Genomic DNA, 22,272 nt, shown 5'->3' on the forward strand with positions numbered 1-22,272 from the left:
AAGTCCAAACATTTGCGGTTGTGGTGGTGGTGGTGGTGGTGGTGGTGGGGGGGGGGGATGTAATTTGTCCCTTTGATTCTGCTGATTTCTGTCTCCTGTCTGCTGAGATAGCGAGATGACAGCAGCCGTGACAGTTGCCTCTCACTTTCACCCCGACGACCAAGTGTCTGAGAGCGCAAACGCAGAAACCCGCTGATATATGACTTACACGCCCGCCCCGCGTGATAGGACGGTATTTCACTGTTTGTTTTTTTATTGTAGCGACATCCAACCGCCGTAGACGAGACCCGGGCAGCGCTCCGAGAGACATTGTTCACACACGTTCAGCCACCTCCGGCGAAGTCCTGCGCCCCCCCGATGTCCCTTGACCGAGGCCTCCTGGCCAGGTCGCTCCATCACTCAACACCGTCATAGCCTCCACCCTCCCCCCCCCCCCTAGTGCTTTACCGCCATTAGTCATGGCACCGGCCGCTGCACCGCTTCAGACCAGGCCGAGTGTGCCTGAAGGTCTCGAGCGACCGAGAGGAAGCCGTCCCTCAGCCCTCAGTGTCCTCAACAATCCTTCAGTGGACGCCGCCTCGCTGTCAAAACCAGCCGGCTGAAGCGCCGAAGCTTCTTTTTTTTAAATGGATGTTCCTGTTCGTGCATTTTCAGAAAAACAGCAAACTGGATGCATTCACATATACATACACTCTACATACATTGCATGTGCTGATGCATACGCATGCGTGCACTTCCACCTGGAAACGAGCGCGCACACACACACACATGAGTGCACAAGCACACACTCGGGCACGACACAATAACAAATGTGCCGCACCGTTGTGTGCAGGATTTGACAACGTGGGAGAGTGATTTATCGGCCTGTGTTTGTTCGGGCTGTTGCTGTAATCAGTGCGGTCCCGAGGCACGGCCGTCCCACAGGAAGTCATCCGCCTCAAGTGCTGTGACTTCCTGCCTCCGCGCCGAAAAAACCTTGATAGGGGAAATCGAGGGGGGGGGGGGATTCTCAATAGCTGTGGCCTCTGACCTGATTTCACGTGCAGCCGTGTTGCCTCTCTGCATCACTCTCCTCCGTCGGACGCCCCCCCCCCCCCCCCAGGTTAAAAATGAATGAAAACATGCATTATTAAAAGCCACCTATCCACGGTGTGGACGCAGATGGGCACACACTCCACTGGCACTAATAGAAAAACAGTGGGAGAACAGCTTCATTTTTCAAAGAGAGTAATAGCGGCACTCCACAATGAAGGTCTTTAATTCCTTCCCCACTCTGGCAAATGAATACGGCGGTTCTGACTCCCCGACGGTCCGGCCGTCTTCTGCCTTCTTACTTCATTTGCGAGCTGGAGGGGGGGGGGGGGGGGTCGTGTAAAAGGGAAAAGAAAAGGGTTCTCTTCAATAATGTCGCAGCAGAGGCTCCTCAATCTAAAAACAGGAAAAAGGGGGCTGAATTTTGGGGGAGTTGGCTCAACGTGGCCCTCGCGTTCGGATGAGCCTGTGGTGTGATAATGGGGCTCGCAACCCCCCCCCCCCCGAAAATAAGCTGCCTCCCGGAGGATCTCTCATCCCCCCCGTTGCCCACCGTACATCAAACAGCACCCTCTGGTGTCCGGATGGGACCCTGCAGGTGGGGAACGCTGTGCAGTGACATTTACCTATTAAGGCTTTAAGCTCTATACGTCCGTATTGTTGTTCCCGTGTGTCTCTGAGATCTAACCTTTCTGAGCTTAATCATTGATTAACACTGTGGGGTTTTTTTTTTTTTTTTTACAGGGCGGCTATGCAGCATACAGATTTGCCCAGCCCACCACCACCGCTGCTTACAGTGACAGGTGAGCGTCCCTCTCGTCCACTTTCTCCCTCGTCATGTTGCACGAGGACGACTGAATGTTTAAAGTGTCGCAGACCAAGATGTTATTAATTATATGGTATCAGAAATCAATGTGTAACCACGGTGGTCTTAAAGGCAAAGTCCACCCTGCACTGTGTGATTAATGTGCGGGCGTCTTTTATTCATTCCATAAGCTTTTATTTTGCAATCCATCGCAGAGATTGTCAGCAGAAGAAGCGGCGTGTAACGCTGAATACATAAAAGGGTTTAGAGTAAACACGTCCGCACCGTGTTCCACACGGTGTTAACGGGAACTTCCGTTCAAAGCAACACGTTGATCCTGTCAAACAGAGGAAATGACTGACCGGAGGAGAAATAGATGAGGAAGACTGTAGGAAAACGGAGTCCACCAGCCAAACACACTTCATCACTAAAATAAGTGCTGGAATGCAGTAAACATCACAGAGCAGCACTGTCTGCTCCCGTACGACCAGACTCGCCTCGTGAATTATTGTTCGATGGGGAAATGTGTTGGATTACGTTCGCTTTTTGACGTATCGCAAATAAGTTTGAGTCTGTGGAAGTCTGCAGGAGGAGGAAGACTCAAAACAACACTTTCACTCCGGAGGCTGCTGTCCGTGTTCAGTGTGAACCGAGTAGTTGTGTTGCATTTGTCAGTTTCATCGTCCGTTTAAGCCAAACCATCATGCTATTTGTACTAAAGCTAACCAAGTAGTCGTGCTGCTGAAACCTGATGAAGTCACTTTGTGCTGTTTTGTTTTGCTTTTCAATTCACAAAATGAATCCCACGTTTCAAACATGTTAAAAACTACGACTGTAACCCGGAGAGGAAACGTGTTTCCCTCTCAACGTGACTGAGAAGTGCAGTTTCATTGTTTGGGGAATGTGATTTCACAAGAGACAGAGAAAGATGTCGAACAATGTAGAGGTAGCACATTTTTGTTTTAAGCAATTACAGAGAAAGCTACACGTCTACGGGCTAATCGTAGATGGAGAACGTATGTGATGAATGTGAACTGCTTCGCCAGCGTTTTACAATATTCTGTGCAGGTTATTTGGGGTTTCATGAGTTCTTCTTCTCCAGCTATCTTATCTATTAGGCAAGCCGCCATATTCCTCTTTTTAGCTCGGAGCCAAAGAACAGACACACACACACACACACACACACACACCGAAAAAAAAAAAGACTAACCTTGTTGGACTGGATGAGAAAAGCGGTGATATATGTCGTGACTCTCTGCTTGTGATGGGAGAGTGGGTATATCACTGCGGTATTTATGAATGGCCTCAGGTCTGTGGAAGGGAGACAGAGAGAGAGAGAGGGAGGGAGAGATGGAGGGAGGGAGAGATGGACCGGCGGACCGGCAGGAACTCTATCACTTCTGAGCGATGTCACTCTGGTTCAGGTGTGCTCCGTTTTGAGGAGGCGTCGCTGATTCATTCCGAGCCCCTGAAAGCTGTTGTCAGCCGGGGATGTGGGCTGGTTTGGGAATCTAATCTGGGAAGGATTGAGCATGTCACTTGTGATAACGTACACCCTGCCTGAGAGCCTGAAGATCATATCGATAATGTAAGATTTATCAGGCCTCGCCGCGGCTCGAATTATGAGCAGCCGTGCTCGGCGAGAGCAGAAATTGGACAGCGGCTTCTTCTTTTTTTTTTTCTTCGCTCCCTCTCAGAGTGATTTAATTCCCGTTTCTCTTGCCTGTACTTTCCCCCCAGATTTAATGTAATTCGCCCCCAAGTTGTTTGTTTTTGCTTTGTCTGTTTGTTTCCTTTTGAATAAGCGGTCGTGCCCGTCGGATCAATAGGGGTTTGTCGGTATCGTTTCAGCAATACCTTATCGGACTTAACGGCGAGGCAGTCAAGACAATCATAAAAAAAAAAAAGGTCACCGGGATTGTGGAAAGGCGTGTGAAACCAGCCTGCAAAATATGAAACATTTATTATCTGAAAAGCCGACAGTGCTCACAGGCTGCATCGCCAAAGCCCTTTTAAGTAACTCAACAGAGTTCATGCCAGCGAGTGCGATGCATCACAGAGGCCCCCGAGAGGAGCCGGTCACGTTGTGGGAGACGCCGCCGGCCTCCAATCGGCTCTGCCGAGGCTGCGCTGACCTTGTGCCGGGGCGGTTTGAACCGGCCAGTCGTCAGCAGTGTGCCACTCTGGTGAGAGTCATTTGGTGGATATATTAGCCGTAGAGGGCCTGTGGGGGTTCAGTGCTCACTGAAGATAAGAGGACCACGGAGACTCCCCCCCCCCCCCCCTCTGACCATCTCATGGCACCGGCCTCCTCCCCAAGGAGCCGAGGCAGCCGTTGTGATTTCACGTCCTGCTCGCTGACCTTGGGGGCGCTGCCGGACTCAAACGAACCGAGCCGTGTTTAGATAACTCAATGCAGCTCGTGCGAACGCTGTACGTCTTGTTGTCTCCTTTAGGAGAATTTACTTCCTCTCTTCCACTTTTTCTTTTTTCTCTTCTTATTCCTGGTTGAGTTGGTGCCCTCAGTCCTTGGCTGGGTGAGCCTTATCTGCTCCGTGCAGACCCTCATTTGCAAGCGAGCATTGAAGGGGGGGGGGGGGGGGGGGATAAAAAAGGGAAAGTAAATAGAGGAATATGTGAAGTCGAATAAATAAATAAATGAGGCAGACACATCTTGTCCTGTCTCAGAAGGAAATTGGAAGGATTAGTTCCAAACCAGCAACAATGAAGAGAACCGGGGCGTGAGCCCAGTGTGCAGCCGGTAAACAAGAGGAGGGCGAGAGACCGAGCCCTGCAGCTCTGTTTCCTCCCTCTCTCTCTCTCTCTCTCTCTCTCTCTCTCTCTGCTCATTACCTATTCCATCCACCTAATCAAGATGACAATGAGAAGACAAGTATAATTCGCCAACCTTTGAACTCCCCCGTTTGAACCACCTTGTATAACGCAGGAAGCCCAGGAGGCCGAGGAGGGAAAGCATTGATCGCGTTAGAGACTTGAAAGAAGTTGACTTGAGGGGTTGCGCATTAAAACAAGCATGCATAAATGCCCCCCCCCCCCCCCCCCCCCCCCCCTCGTCAATGATAGATCAATGACCGTGTTCTCTGTGCCTCCCGTTGTGCAGCTATGGCAGAGTCTATGCAACAGCAGACCCCTACCACCACACGATTGGCCCTGCCGCCACATACAGTGTGGGGACTATGGTAAGTCCATGAGACCGCCGCCGCCGCCGCCGCCGCCGCCTTCTGTCTGCACCCTGTCTGAAACATCACGACACACACACACACACACACACACACACACACACACACACACACACACACACACACAGGACTCACACTCTAAAATAAAGACCAGAGACTGCAGCGGTCGCTGGTTTTTATTTATGTATTTATTCATCCATTGATTTGTTGTTGTTTTTTGTCATGCTGTGTGGCGCGCCCTAGTGGAGCTGAGCGGTACTGGAACTAAACCCCGGCATGTGGAAAATTGGCTCAGACGTTTAGTGCAACAAACTCATGTTATGCCACCTCATGCAATATTAATTTGACACGAGTTCCTCCTGAAATGAGAATGAGTGATTACCGCTGTGTGTTGTTTTCTTTTTCTTTAACATAAACTTTGCATCTGAACATAACAAGAACATCTCCAAGCTTTCTGTCCATTCTCCTTCACTCAGCTCGCTACGCAGTGAGTTGGATCACTTTTATTTTATTTATTTATTTTTTTTCCCCATTCAGCCAAACCAAACTTGAAGGGATGAAGTTGAATTGTTAATGTCTGTTTTTAGCTAGCTTTTGCAGCTACTGTAACATCAAAGATGAAAAGTGACGATAAATAAAAGAGCGTCTTTTTTTATTTGAGTTTCTCTTTTGGGTTTTGTTTCACCGTGATGATGGGATGGGACCGGGCTCACAGACCTAAACACCTTGAGATTAAGGACCATCAAACGCATGCAGCAGTGTGCCGTGGGACGCTAAGAAAGAGAGAGAGAGAGAGCGGGACGGAGGGAGGGAGCCGTCTCGCCCTCCCCTCCTGCCCCACGAGCTTGATCGGAGGCGGAGCTCTCAGCTTGAGAAATTACTCAAATTTCCGGCGTGCATGCAATTTTTCAATAACATAAAAAAAAAAAAAAAGAAGCGAACAGTTCCCCGGTGCAGCTGCTAGCTAAAAGCTTTCATTAATTAAGACATTTGTTTGTTTTTTTTCCTCTTCATTTACTTAATTAAAAAAAAAAATGTGTCTGAATGTTTTTTATTCTTTCTTCTTTTTTCCTCCAAATTTCCTTCCGTTTCTCTGACACTTTGATCGTCTCTCTCAATGAAAGACTGGATTTGGCCCCTAAAAATATCAGAGCTAATGTTGTGTGTGTTGGGAGCTCAGGGAGCTAAGCCAGACTCGGGAGGGTTGGGGGGTGTGGGGGGGGGAGGGGGGGGGTTGAACAAATGACGGGGCTACTGGGAGACGGGCTGTGCCGAGGCCGGCACTGAATAAAACTCGTGGGCTGAAGAGAAGAGACCAGTTTGGTTCCTAATTCTTTAATCATATTTCATTAATGCTTCTCCAGCAGAGACGAGGCTTTTTTTGTGCTTTTTTTTTTTGCATTTTAAAGCTATACAATAATTAGTTCCTCTGAGGTTGAGGTTGGAAATTCTCTTTACTCATTTCCAGCCGCGCAGAAGAAGCGTCTCGTACGGATGAAAGTTTTCATACGAGCAACAGGGCTCCCCCCGAAATTAGGCAAAATTAGCCTTTGAAGACATTCAGTAGCCTTTGGAGTTTGTCTGAATTCTTAATTGCAGCAGAGCCCCTGAAAGATGAGAGGAGGGACTGTGTGTGTGTGTGTGTGTGTGTGTGTGTGTGTGTGTGTGTGTGTGTGTGTGTGTGTGTGTGTGTGTGTGTGTGTGTGTGTGTGTGTGTGTGTGCGTGTGCGTGTGTGTGCAGGTGTGCATGCATAGGCCCACTTGCATGCTTTATGTGTGAGTCTGCCCTAGATATCTGCAGTATGGTGCTAAATCTAAGGGTTCTGAGATTAAACTGAACTGAGGCTTCGGGTGAATCTTCGATATTGTAACAGCCTGAAAAGGGAAGAAAGCACAATATCATTGTATTAATTCCTTAATGTGATTAATTAGAGGGAGTACGTAAGCCCAGGCCCAGTGGTTCATTTCTGTTTTTTTTTGCTTTGCTACTGTGTTAAAAATTCAATTTTATCAACTGCCCCAATTAAGCTCCTCGTCCACCGATCCAGCTTAACTCCCGCTGACCCTGTTCCTAACACACACTCCAATTATTGGCTTAACCATATCAAACCCCCCCCCCCCCCACCCCCACCCCCCTCGTGATCGTTCCCATATGGAAGCCGTGACTCGCGATATGAAAACCCAGATGAATGACTGCAAAGGGGGAAAAGAGGAAGGAAATTTGTGGAGAAAGAGAAAGCGACTAAAGCTGTCACCTGAATACTGATTGGTACTTTTTCATCTTTGATGTTGCAGGCTAGCCTATACAGAGGAGGGTACAGTCGCTTCACTCCCTACTAAAAGAAAGAAAGAAAGAAAGCGAGAAAAGACAGAGACATTACCCCCCCGCCCCCCACAACCCCCCCCCCCCCCCAACAAACAAATAAAAAACTATCTTTACAAAAAGACAAAACAAGCAAACGCCCGGTCTTTGGTGGAGCGCTAAATCAAACTAAAAGCTTCCAGGTCCCCCACGCTGAGCCCCCCCCCCCCCCCCCCCGACACCCTCTCAAGCCGATATTTCTACAACAACTCTATTTGATGTCATCATTGGTCTGCTCTTGTTTTGTATTCATTTTGTGCTTTTGGTTTTTTCCTTTTTGGAAAGTTTTATGCACATGTGCATTATCTTGATTGCTGTATTATGGGGTGCTGTGTCACCGTAACCAATGTGAGCCTTCTGCAGCATGATGCATGCTCAGAGGTGTGTGTATGCAGCCCGCTGTCATCTGACTAAGAATATACTGGGGCATCTTAGTTTTTATTATATATATATATATACACACATACATGACAAACAGGAAGCGTACCAGGTGGGATCACTGATTCTAATTCGTGCAGAAATCAGACGCGCTGACCAACATGCCTCTGTGATTCTTAGATCAAAGACGGCGCTGCTCCGATTGCTTCTTCTTCTTTTTGTTCTTTGAAACGTTGGAGTGTCTCTACTGTTGTGCACTTACAAGCTGTACTTTGTGGTATGACAGCATGCAGAGGTCACAGAGGTCAGGTCTTCTTGTCTTGGACTCACAACGCTCTCGCTCCGGCTCTGTCTCCTGCAAACGATCAACCTCACGTTCATATGCAACTATTCTACATCGGCGGTCGGGGTTAGTAACACGTTCAGGGACGAAGTCATGTTGTGTTTCATTTAAACACAGCCGAAGTTTAAAGCAGCCTGAGTTTACATCGCTTTCTCTTTAAACACATGATGATATGTGATCGGCTCCTCTATGAATCACAGAAGACTTTTTAAAGTGTTCTCATTGCTGCTCGTCAACTCAATTCCATTGCTAAAATTGGTGAAGTTCCCTTTTTATTCCAGATCCGTTTATAAACGTTAGCGGTGAACGTTTTGAGGTTTTTCTGCTTTTGTTTCTGTTGGAAGTTGTCGACTCACTTCTATAAAACATTTTGTAGTTCTATTTGTGATAAATGATGTTTGAATGCATTATATTGAAAGCTTCCGTAGTGACATGACGGAGCAGAATTGTTAATAATATAATGCAGCCAAATGAAATATCAACATAAATCACAATCTCAGCACAGGATTTATTACGAGACTATTCGATCACATTAGTGCAAATTAACATGAAGGAAAACGCAGAAACGTGACCGGATTAGATCAGATAAACTAAATATAACAAAAGAAATCATAGTATTTACTGAATTATTTATTATTAAAATGATAAATGAATCTTGTAAATGTGTTGAAATCCTTTGACGCGACGCTTCTGGTCGAGTTCTAGATTCATATTTATCCAGAATAGTTCAGAACGAAACACCTTCTTAAGAATTTCATAACAGCGTCGCTGAAGAGTTGCATATGAACTTGATTTTGCAGGAGACACGGTTGCATCATCCTCACTGATTCACACACACACACACACACACACACACAGTGGTGACACAGCACTGATGTGGGTTGAAACCAGACAGAAGGCTGCGAGTCACCGCGGTCTCTCTCTTCTTCTTCTGTTTCTGTTTTTTGAAAGCATTGCACAACATGTTTTACCTCAGGATAAGCTAACTGAACTCACAGACTGCAGCGCCGCGCTGCTCACTGCTCAGCGGGCGGAGATCCTTTCATAACAACAACCAGCAGCAACGCGGCTTCCTGCTTCAGCAGAGACCCCGAGAAGGGACCATAAAAAACCACGAGCGTGCTGTTGTCTTTATTAAAGCTACTGTATTATATATATATGAAGACATATACTGTATAACTGTTTTACACTGCATACACACACAGTCAGATATTATATAAAAGCACCCAGGAGACGTAATGTAAGTGTGTGTGTAGCCTCGTAGTCCACGTACGGCGGTCGCATCGGCTTCTGTTACAGCGGTGCAGATCTCAGAGCAGCGATGGAAAACTCAAAGCTATGCTACCCATAATATTTCATTTATATGTTTGTGGTCTCAAAAGAAAAACTAAAAACAGTTTGTTGCACTTTATTTGTTTTCAGCTTTTTCAAAACTTTACGAGATGTAACATATTTATTAAAAATATCATATAAACGCTAGTTATGTTTAGTCGAGATGTTAAAATGATATAAAATAATGTTGTATATATAAAAAAAAGAAAATGAAAACCATAATCTCTCAAGAAAATCTTTATGTGGGTAAACAAACATCGTTCTTCCTTTTATATGCTCGTACGTAAACGTTTGGTTTTTATAGTCTAGAGTAGAAACAACAGGACGACTAAAAACTCTGCTAGTGGCCACGATTACAGAGAGAAGACTGGGATGAATGTCGATATATATAAATATATATATATATATTAGAGTGTGTGTGTGTGTGTGTGTGTGTGTGTGTGTGTGTGTGTGTGTGTGTGTGTGTGTGTGTGTGTGTGTGTGTGTGTGTGTGTGTGTGTGTGTGTGTGTGTGTGTGTGAATGCAGTTTGCTAACATGCTCGTTAGACTTCACTCTGTGTTCCTGTAATAACATCACGTACAGCTCAACTCTCTTTACTTTCACTTAAAGCAGGTTATCAGACGTATAACAATTGTATCTTAAACCCAGAATGTGGAGCAGCTGTAAACATTTGACAACTTAATGCTTTTCCCACAACTACAGTCTGAAACATCGATGAACGGATCGCTCAATAAACAGAGAATGATCAGTCTGGTCATGAAGCTCACTCTGGTTTGAGTATCTCGTGGTATAAAAACGTATAAATATTAATTACAGATTTGTGCTCTTATATTTAGAATGTGTGCCAAATTAAATTAAAACTACTAGCCTTCATATACACTGAAATTCCAACGTTATTCTTGACATTTTATTCCTGAAATGCAAAGTACAAAATAGTTAAATTAAGAATTATGTACGATGTACATGTGTGAAAGAGACAGAATCCACGTGTGTGTTTCCAGGTATCTCCACTCGAGATCGTTGGGATATTAATTAAAGCACTAAATATTAAAATGTGCCACAAAAACTGCATGAAAATAAGATTTTGAGTTCTAAAATGTTTCCTGGTGAATTGATTCCATTTTTTAATTATAAATGATTTATGATTCAAACTGTTTGTGTAATTTGCGTTGAGTAATCACCCTGAATATCAAGACATTAATATAAGTTATGTAAATAAGATAATCTGCTCAATAACCTCCCGGATCCCAAAGTTATTCTCTAAAACAGGAAGCATCTGCAGTTTGTAACAGTAATAACGCGAGCCCTCCTCCTGCCGCCGTGTTATTACAGCGACTCTGAGTCGTCTGCACGCGTTTGTCCACAGTTTACAGAAGAAGCATGAGCTCGTCAGCATCGTAGAGGTCTGAGCCGTTCAGCTTCCACTCATTTTAAACGTGAATTTATAATAAAACTCTTTGATCTTTTTGGGGGGTTAGTTTGCTTTTGTTGTATTCCATAACCAGCTTAAATATGCAAGCAGACCTCTATTTGATCCAAGCGTTTGTTTCGTACTTATTAATAGTAGTAAAGTACTCGTTATCCATCCTTTGTATTCTTCTCTGAGCTCTGATCAGCTGGCAGGAGCATTTATTAGTCCACGAAAAAAAAAGATTTGTACAAAAGAGAACCAAGCAAAAAGTGACAGTACTTTGTAAATACATTTAAATGTATATATATACACACTATATATACGCAATTCTCTGAGTAATGTTTTATATGTATTCCTATATGAAGTGGGTTTATCTGTGTGTTTTCAGCTCAACTTGTTCTTGAATTGTATGTAATTTCTATGATGAGAATATATTGTCTGAAAGGTGTAAAGTCGTTTCTTTTTGGGATGAGTTTCAGAGGTAAAGTATAATATTATGACTTTGTTTTTCTTCTTCATTCATGAATTATTTCCGTTGTCGAATTTGTGACATAAAAGTAATCTCTGATTGTTTTGAGTGTTGGAATAAAGCAGTTATAAGAACATGATGTCACACGTGGATGTCGTTGATGCTGTTGTTGTGGGTTTGACATCAACATCTGATTTTGGGTTTTATGTTTTTGTGTGTGTGCACGTTGTTTGTTCCCTAAAAGCGTTCGCTCTCTTAGTCCTGTCGGTGAGTGATGGGTTCAAATAAGGACAATTTAACGGTGATCACGAGAGCTCAAGGCAACGAAAACATTATGAAAACATCTTCCCACGCAATATTTATTACAAATATCACAATATTCTGAATTTCACACGGCGTTACTCCGTTTGGATACTCTGAATTCAGTTTTATTTTACGTGAGATGTGACGGTATTATTCTGTTTTAAGGTGTATTCTTTCAGAATTTACGTCTCAATCTCTAGTTTTTACTGCGGTTTGGATCACAGGCCTCTCTCCTGTGAAAGGTCAGCTTGTGTGCGATGCAAACAAAGCTGCTAAACGGTGACGACACGGGTGCACAACGGGATCCACGGGACCGCGGTTAGAAAAGTGAGGAACTGAAAGTTACTTTAAGGACGCTGGACGGACGCCGTGGGGTCGTTTCACGTTAATCCTAAATATCTTGGCTGCGTGTAAAATGGTGTACCAACATTTGCACGGCTGGATATTACTCGGTCTAAGTACACAAAAGCATCTTTCTGTAACCTGGGTGAACCGACCCTTTAATGGGCTGCAGGTTTAATTCCTAAAGATAGATTTGTTTCAGCACTCAGCTCTAATACCTGAACTAAGCCTCCCCTGAATCCTTTACGTCGGCGGGTGATTAATATATTTGTCTCTGCAGCTCTTCCCGTTCTAGGCTGCCTGTCAGCGAGGACTATATGTAGCTCTGGCGCCATTGTGCTCCCTCCCCGCTGAGCTATAAGGCTGCATGTGGATATTTCCGTATGGAGGTCCCCAGCGAGCTCTCTGAGAACCTGAGGTACAGGATGGATAGCGGGGAGGAGGCGAGGCCAGCTCCTCCATGAGACGGATACAAGGGGAGGCAGCGTGGACGCTGAGCGCGCCACTTGTTTGTCTCTTTAGATCCGGGGGGGGGGGGGGAGGCGAGGGGGGGAGGGGGGGGTAACGAACTACAAAGGAGTTTCCAAATTAAGGCCTCGTCTTCTTTCATTTCCTTCTTTATTTCTTCGTCAGAAGCTCCGTTGAGCTGCCAGAGATCACTCCGAATTAGCGAGCATCTGTCATGACGAGGGTTCTGGGACACTCGCCTCCCCCCCCCCCCCCCCACCCCCTCCTCCTCCTCCCATCCGGCTCCATTACACTGAGACTTTCACTTTGCACTGCCAAACTGCCGATCTCCACTTGTGTGATTACAGAGCACTCTGATCTTTATTCTGGGGAGAGCGGCAGCGCTAGTTCTTGGCAGGCGTGAGGCCTCTGCTCCCGCTTCCTCCTTACGCCACATTACAAAACAACGGGATGAGAAGTGAATGAAGCCGTCGTCTTTTAAACGTTGTTTCCTTTCTGACTGTTTTGACTTGCATTGTGAACTTTTCCTGCTTGGCACAGTGTATATATTACATCGATTTTTTTTTTTTTAGGCTTTGCAGAGAGTTTGTTTATTTCGTACATTATGTTTACTTGTATTTTATTTTTTTCACGGAGCTATACTTTCTGTGACAAGAAAACTTGTTCAGAAAGCAATAAACTTGCTGCTCCACATTGACTTTAAACATGGCCTCTCATTATATATACACAGTATATCTAATACATGCCTGTTGTGACGTTCCACTCTGCATATTTACCCGTTCTCTCCCCCGCTTCTCTCCCCCTGTTTCCAGTAAATACAAAAGGAAGAGCTGTACTCAGTATTGATGGACATCACAGATGAAAACAACGAAGGGAGGAGAACTAGCTTTAAGAAAATAACACAAGAAGAAGAAGACGAGAAGGAGTCCCTCTACTGAGGCTGGCGAAGGGAAGACGGGAGGCGTACAAAGTGGCGCCGCGGCAGCGGTGTCATAAAAAACCAGCCACAAACTTGACAGACGGAGTGAGCCAGTTTCCACCAGGGACCACCTTTTTGCCGGGTAGAAAAAAGACAAGAGAGAGAATGAAAAAGTGTCCCGTTATTATAAAACATTTTATTTTTCTATACTTTTGTGATTTACAATGGTAAAAAAAAAAAAAGTGTGTATAAAGCAGTATATATGTACAAATCTGTTTTTATGTTTTTTGGTAAGGGAGGTGAACAGTTTGGCCCTTGATGCTGATTCTGTGGTATGCAGGAAGGAGGAGGGAGGAGCCTCCCCCCCTCCTCTCTCTATGGCACACTGCTGTGTCGCAGAGGTTCGTGTAAACAAAAAAACAGAAACAGAACGGTGGCAGGGAGAGCTCGGCATACAGGCAGACGCACTTTCTACGCTGTACTTCCTGTGGGCGGAGTCAAAGGTCGGCCTCCTGGTCTCGCTGCTCCGCCTTCTTCCTTCCAACCTCCCCCCCGACCTCCTTCCTTTTTATTTACCCCGGGCTGCGGTGTCACTGGCCGGCGGCGCCCCCTACTGTTAGCAGCGTCCACCCGTGGATACTGTCGTGATGTCACTTTCTCCTGGCAGCACCATTGGGCATCCCCGCCCTCCCCCCCAATGGGCGCAGCGCTCCGTCACTGGTTTACACAGCGTTTTTGGGGAGTGGGGGGGGTGAGCCACGGCGGGACGGTGAGACGGTATTAAAAAGCCGAGCCCTCCCCGGTACGCCCCTCTCCACGCCCCAGCAGAGGTTTAATGACTTGAGGACTAGTTCAAGAAAAATCGGCGCAAGAAGTTGCCGACTTTGCCCACCTGCCAGACTCCGAGCCCAAGCCTTTGTGTCGCTCTGCACCGACGGACAAACTATCAGACCAACAACGATAAGGTGCGTACAACTACCAAGGATGCACGTTTCTACCCGACGAGAATAACTCATCAACGTCCATGTAACAAATTGAATTATAACCGAATAATCCCATTGTACTACATCAGCAGGTGCATAACCAAAACACAAGCCTGAGGCATATAGACTTATGTCGCTAGATAAAAAAAAACATTTATAGAAATACAGTAGTGCCCATCCAACGGTAACAAAGGAACGAGGGCTGAAATATGTCAATTTCTTTTATTTTGTCAATGTATTCTGAGAATATTTATTTGTGTGTTTATTTGGGTTTTTGTTTTTTGCAGCACTGAAAACTTTGAAAGAGGAAAAAAAAAGTTTTTATTTGGTGGAAGCGAAACCTTAATTCTTTATATCAGAAGAGTCACTGTAAACGTGTTTAAAACGAGAATGTTGGTTCAGTTCTTTGAATGTACATTTAATGTCTAGGGTGTCCAATAAGTATGTATTCTTTTCCTGTATATAAATATATATACATATCTATTATATGGGCTGTGGTGATGTCAGGGAGTAGAGGGGGTGGGCAGGAAAGCCTCTGGCCCCCGAACATAGATATCAGACCCCCTCCAACTAAATATGTCCCTGATATTTACTGTAACATGTGATCATGTGTTATATGATTGAAAGTGTGATGGTGATAGTGTGAACTGATCTCCCCTGAACCCCCTCCCCCCCTTCAACACACACACACACACACACACACACACACTCTGTGCAGATACTCATAGAATGACAAACACATGCTGATTTACACACAATACCACATCTTTGCCCCATCAAATGAAAAAAAACATCACATCCTATTTTTACCCGAAAGACACTTCAGGAAAAAAAAAAAAAGAAGAATCACATTTGCGTTAATTTCAGCCCTTCGTTGGCGCTGGAAGACTTGCTAATTAGCGCAAGGTGTTGTGGGTGTCAAGACAACAAAACAAAAAGTTTATGAATATTGATTTTTCTTTTTTCTTACTCGAACCAAAGTATGATTTGAACACACAGATCTCAGTGCTCTTTGATCAGGAGACAAGCGAGGCTCCGTGATGACAGCGGGGCCCGGACGTGTATTGACGTGACCCAGATTTTGAATTCGCTCATCGCCGCTGAGGAAGAAGTTCGCTTCTTCTTCTTCTTCTTCTTCTTCTTCTTCTTCTTCTTCTTCTTCTTCTTCTGCTAATATAACGGAGCGGACGCTGACGGAGCCCAGCTCGCAGCTTCCCGCAGCAGCAGCCTCACTTTATGAACCGCTGTTTCTCCTGCTGACCCTGGTGGGCAGGCGCTTTTATTGCATATTGGAAATAACCTGCTGGCCCTGAAAAGAAACTTTCTTTTTCTTTCTTTCTTTATTTTTTATATCAGAGGCGAGCAGGTTTCGGGTGAAGCACAACTTTGTTTGAGAGTTCAGGGTAACACTACTTAGTAGTGGTTTTGTGTGAATTGTTCCAAGAAGGTAACACTAGGTTAAGCTCCTGACTTCCTGTACAAAAAACTACAGTGTGTACTGTTAATATCCTGTACAGTAAATCTCACCTCACACTTCTTGATTAACTTCCATCTTATTTCAGGTTTGAAAAAAGAAAACAACACAAAAAAAAAACAACTTGTTCTGAATCAGGGCTCCTACCCACGCGACCTCTGTTCATCTGTAGACAGCTTCTCATATATTACAAAGAGTATCTATATCATGGCAACTAACTGTTGTGAAGTCTAATTGGGGTAAAGTCGGTCATTTGTTCCCCCATGCAGCGATCACACGCAGGCTTAGCTTCTTTAAAAACCTGTAAGTCACGTGATTCGTCTGGCCTACTTCCAGCGCCCACAGACTTGTGGTGGGTCAGAAAAACGACTCGGGAGCAGGTTGGAGTTTTTACTTTTTGACAGGAACTTCCTGGGAGGCAAAAAAAAAATAATAATAATAATAAATCAGCTTATTGGTGGAGTTCACTGAAGAGATAAAGAACCACAGCTTTTATTTATTTTTGGCTTTATTAATGTCGAGTCTGATTTTGTCCACTGAATGATCTATGCACTTTGCAACAAAACCACATACGTCACATGTGAAGCTGTTTTCTACATATTATAGTTAGCTGGTAGTTCGTGAAATCTATTCTATATTTTCATTGCCAACAGATCCCATGAAAACTCCCAAAACTAACAATACTGTCTGACTTCCTGTCTCTCTCTCTCAGCTGCGAGCCCATTGGTTCCCTCTGAGGATGTAGATCGATTAAAATGGCTCACAAAAAAAAAAGGCAAAAAATGAAGAGCTGGGAACTGTAGTTTTTTTTAAAACAGACGTTACTCAACCATGAGGAAATCGTTGGGAGAGTATGTAGACTGCCACTGTTTTCGTTTGTGCAAATGGGAATGCAGTCCATGCACATTGGAGCTGCAGTCGTAGATATTTTGGTCACTCGTTTTGGGGGCAGAAGAAGTCAACTACGAAAAAGATTTTCTCATTTCATTACCGTATGATGCAAAGATAACACCATTATTTTTGTTGGCATTCCACAACCACAGCTTCCACGCAGATTAAGAACAAATAATCTGTTAAAAACACAGGATATTTTATTGCCTTAGAATTTTTCTGTACAACCTGTTTCATATATTTTGATCCATTGTCAATATAAACAATATTTATTGGTGGGGTATTTTAATCTTAACTATTTAGTCTGGCTGGTCTTCCATGTTAGTAGCCGTACTTACATCAGTGGTCAGGTATGGATTTTATTCTTTTTTTTTTTTTATCTTAACTGTGGTTGTTTGTTTCTGCTTGTTGACACAGTTTTGACTAAACGATTTATTTCTGCGTCCAGAGAAGTTCTGCCTTTATAAAAATGTTAAGTTTGTCTAAAGCTCCAGCCTGCACCCTCAGCGAGGGTGGGGTGGGGTGGGGGGGGGCGGGGGTTAAAGCGACCCTCCCTTCCTTGTGATGCCTTCAGTATAATGATGTGGTCCTGATCTTCCTGAGCACAACTGCTTGAGCTGTGACACTTGCAGGATGTCCCCCTGGCCCCAACCCCCCCCCCCCCCCCCCCCCCTCCAACCCCCTGACCCCGACAGACCCGCCCCGAAGCGACACCCTCCTCCCACCATACCTAGCCTTCTAGTATGTGAGTCGACTGGCCCCCTTTTGTAATCCTGGTGTTCTGTACATAATAACCCCCCTCCCCCCGGCTGTCCTTTCAGGGGGGAAAAAAAACAAAAAAACAAAAACATCCTCTGACTCCCCGAAATCTTGTATTTTGTTCTAATAATGACAAAATTTATTTATAAGGATTTTTTTTTTAATCTATCTCTTTCTCCTTTTTGTAAATGTTCCAGTTAAATAAAGTTTAAAAATGTTAAAAAATTAAATGGATATATTGAAAGGTTAAAAAAATGTCTCTCTAGATACCCCGCCCCCTCCTCTGGCTCTGTACTCTGAACTTTGTGTTTTTGTTTTTTCTCTTTCTGTATGCTTCTCTTTATGTGCTTCAGATGAAGAGTTCTATTTATTATGACATTAACGTTATTATAATTATGACTAATTATTAATATTATCATCATCCTCATCATCCTCATTATTATCATTAATAAACTTGTCTACTTCAGCCGCAGTGTCTCAGCGCTGTTTTGTGGTGATTGATGAGTTCTTGCGTGACTTGGGACTTGCGGTAAGACTGGAAAAAAAAATTAAATCCCACGACGCAACATCGCTGCATGTGAGATGAGCCAGGTGGAATGGGGCGGGGTGACGCTCCCAGACCCATTTGTCTTGTGCCAAACCCCCTCCGGGGTTTTACAAGATGGAGAGCACCTGTCTGTCGCCGAGGCCGGCGTTTACCCAACCGGAGCAAAGACAAACTCAAGACTGAAGCCTGCGAGAGGAAAAATATATAGACGCACGCCTTCAGGGGGAAAGGTGGAGACAACAACAACAAAAAAACACCCAAATGTAAATACTTCAGAAGATCGGTGCCTCTCCATCATTGTTTGACTTTGTTTAATCCGTTGAGCCTCTGCAAACAATGGGAGATGGGATTATTTTTGTCACAGCCCCCCAAAAAGAGGATAGAAAGAAAAGTTGAGAAAACACTTGTTTTTTGTGTCACTGCAATGACATGAATATGTGCACAATGTGGTCTGTAACAAGCACACTATGAATTATGTAACAAACTATACTATGACTTCTTTGTAATGAGATTTTAGGCCATACTATACTGTGACTTTTTACACATACTATACTGTGACTTTTTACACAAACTATACTGTGACTTTTTACACATACTATACTGTGACTTTTTACACATACTATACTGTGACTTTTTACACATACTATACTGTGACTTTTTACACATACTATACTGTGACTTTTTACACATACTATACTGTGACTTTTTACACATACTATACTGTGACCTTTTACACATACTATACTGTGACTTTTTACACATACTATACTGTGACCTTTTACACATACTATACTGTGACCTTTTATGACATTTCTAGACATACTGTAAGATGACTTTCTGACTTTTATGACAGTTTTTGTCTTACTGTACTATGATTTTTTTCGACATACAACTTTTTTTTAAATTTCTCGACATATACTGTAACTTTTTGACATTTCGGGCATACTGTGCAATTACTTTTTTCATGAGATTTTTCGACATACTATGACTTTTTTTTTAATTACTCGAAACATTATACTATGACTTTTTTTATTTTTCGACAAACTATACTTTGAATTATATCTCGACATACTATATCATCATTTTTATATACTATGGCTTTTTTTCAAGAAATATTTCGACTTACTTATTTTTTTTACATTATCCACATACTATACTGTGACTTTAAAACAAAATTTATAAACTATAAACTATAAACTATACTATGAATTTTGTTTTCATGAAATATTTCGACATACTATGTATACTATGACTTTGTATGCCTACTATACTGTGAGTCTTTCGTCATCCATTACATTGGGCTGCTTAGTGGTGCAGGGGTTAACATGGTGCCCGTCAGACCCAGGTTCAACCCCAGTGTTGGACAATCATTCTGTATGCTCTGTGTTTTCCGTGGATCAGCATGCTTTACCTGCATGTCCAAAGACACTTTCTTGTTTAATTGATGACTCTAAATTGCCTGTTTTACCAATACTAAACTATAGGTATTAAAATCAGAGTATGCTATTTTCATTATCATGACATTCCAACACACAATATAATATGACATTTTTTCGACTTACTAGTCTAGGACTTTTCTTGACATCTCTGTACTACTGTACTATGAGTTTTTCTATGACTTCTTTAAGAAAAGTTTTAGATCATTTTAGACCTTTTACAGTTTAATATACAATACTATGACTTGTGTATGGCTTGGCGAGGGATGAGGGGGGGGTAGCAATAAAAATCAACACTGGGAAAAATAATTGACGAACAATAAGTACGAAAAAAGTTATCAATTTATAAATAATGTGAACAAAATGTGTAAAAAAAGCTGAAAACTACTTTCTAAAGAAAGAAGAAAGTTGCAAGAAATAAACATAAATAAGAAGTTAAATGGTCAATAAACTAAAAGATTTCAACAAAAAAGGAGTTAAAGTTACATGAATAAATGATATTTGCACCTACATTCCCATCTAGTGACTGTAATGCCATGTATTTCCCACTTGGTGGCACCGTCTCTCTGTCTCTGGCGGTTCTGCTGGAGGCCTCAGCGGTCGTATAATTCATCCAGCAGCACCAGTATTCAGCGGTGACCATCTTCACCTCTCAGCTTTCACACCTGATCCACCGCCGGAGTGAAATATCATCTACCCGCTTTTTACTCATACATGTAACGGTTGATTAAGGTCAAATGGGGGATCTAAAATATGATAAAAGCATCTGTTTGCCTCGAATAGAATATGTCACCCCCAACCACAGCAAATGACTATAATCACACAATTATGAAGCGATGAGACACTTTGGCTTTATGGGGAGGGTGCTTTGCTAAAATGGCCCACGTAAAAACCCCATCTGTACAAATGGGCCTTGGATTTGAGCCAAAGCGGGGGCTAAAAGACCCGATGCATCAAGTCACGGCACATCTAGCAGAGGAGAGCGGAGAGCGGCCAACAAAACGGAAAGTCTGTTGGTGTCAGAGCAAAAAAACATAATTCAAATATTTGTGGGCGCAATCAATTTCCTAGGTACAGGATTCCCTCATGTAATTTCGGGTAACAAATAAAATTAACAAAGATGATTTATGAGCCAAATGAATCTGAACCAGCTGATAACAGTTTATTCAAGTATTTATATGATAATAATTCATCTCAGCTGTCATGAGTGTGTGTCTGTACACTGTGTGTGTATATCTCAGTGTATGTGAGTATATATATATAGATACTATATACATATACTCACATGTATCTGTGTATATATAAGATGGTTGTTTAGCTCACATGTCTGCATACAATAACTTCACCCCTCTTTATCCCTTTTATTTCTTTTAATATGTATTTTCTTATTTTAATGTCTTTTATGTGTCTACAGTTCATAGAGATAATATAAATGGATTGATTGTGTTTTATTATCATGTTTATATATGTGTCGATATACATTTCTCTTTAGAGAACCTTGGATTCTATTTTAACCCAGTGACAGATTATAAGAGAAATTAAAGCTGCAAGCAGCGATGTACGGGCCCTCGCATCCTCCCGCACGTCGGAGGTACTGGCGGGATGCCGGCAGAAGCGGCCATAAATATCTGCGACCATCAGACAGCGAGCCCACAAGTTAGACTTATTTTTAATGCTTGGACTGTGTGACACTGGAAATTATGTATTGCAAATATTTCACCAGTTCCTGTATCCACTATGTGGCGCTAGAGAACACGCGCAAACATGCATTATGTTGCTCTATATCAAGTATAGACCACATCGTGTAAATCCAATTCAGTGTGTCACATAACGCTGTCTTCCTGTTGCCAGTAAGTGGCACTATGACTTTAAGTGGAAAATGGCTCATAGACATCCTCAGGCCATGACTATTATCAAGTATGGCAAGTTTGGAACAGATTTGAGCAAGTCCAGTGGAGTTACATCAGCTTGTTGTTTAACGGCGAATCACTTAAAATGGCCGCCATGCCACGGCTTCGCCATTCCATCAAACGTAAAGCTTTGAGTAACTTGTAATTGCAAAGTTCTTTAGATTGTACTGACCAAATTTGAAGTGGATCTGACAAAGTCCCTAGGAGGAGTTCGTTAAAGTATAGCGACTAGAAATCATGGGGAAATTCACACAAAAATCAAACTGGCCGACTTCCCGTTAAATTTAGAGCATGGTCCCAAGACACTTTTTTTTAAGACTGCACAGACCTGCTTCTTCCTGTTTCGCCTGCCCCCTTACACGAGCCAGGTCATCCTCGCTGAGCGTCTGCGTTACTCCATCCACAACTGCCCCTCCATCGACAACTACATGCTGACCCACAACACCGACGCAGCAGACAGCTCCGACACAGAGGAGTGAAGCGGCCAGCTGTGGTCAACCTGGTGATGAATGTATCTTCTCCCATGCCATGCACATTATGCACTGAACACAGACTTCTATTCGCCAAACCTGTAGAGTAGTGTACTGTACTGTTTATGAAATTAAAGATATGTGTAGTTTTGGTTTTCCAAATGTGCAAGGTGTTGTAATTAATGCAGTGCTTACTCTGAATCAACACTACAGGGATACGGAATAAGAGTTTTTCAAATAAAAATAAAGTAACTAAAAAAGTAACTTTAAAAGTAAAATAACTTTAAAAGTAAAGTAACTAAAAAAGTAACTTTAAAAGTAAAGTAACTAAAAAAGTAAAGTAACTAAAAAAGTAACTTTAAAAGTAAAGTAACTAAAAAAGTAACTTTAAAAGTAAAGTAACTTTAAAAGTAACTAAAAAAGTAAAGTAACTAAAA

The 22,272-nt window shown here is 43.2% G+C and overlaps 1 protein-coding gene across 4 annotated transcripts in view; it reads left to right on the top strand.

Annotated features, from left to right (window-relative positions):
• The window catches only part of LOC306709103 (RNA binding protein fox-1 homolog 3-like), a gene marked incomplete at both ends in the record, with an annotated part of 113,633 nt that extends 106,256 nt beyond the window's left edge, over positions 1–7,377 (top strand). For all 4 annotated transcript variants that reach the window (XM_079177134.1, XM_079177135.1, XM_079177132.1 and 1 more), the window contains 3 exons: positions 1,777–1,835; positions 4,959–5,037; positions 7,333–7,377. In XM_079177134.1, the coding sequence (XP_079033260.1) occupies positions 1,777–1,835; positions 4,959–5,037; positions 7,333–7,377 (183 nt within the window). The remainder of the gene's footprint in view (positions 1–1,776; positions 1,836–4,958; positions 5,038–7,332) is intronic.
• Positions 7,378–22,272: the final 14,895 nt, after the last annotated feature.

This window comes from Pholis gunnellus, assembly GCF_910591455.1.
Source record: "Pholis gunnellus genome assembly, chromosome: 17".
In the NCBI taxonomy this organism is placed as follows: Eukaryota; Metazoa; Chordata; class Actinopteri; order Perciformes; family Pholidae; genus Pholis; species Pholis gunnellus.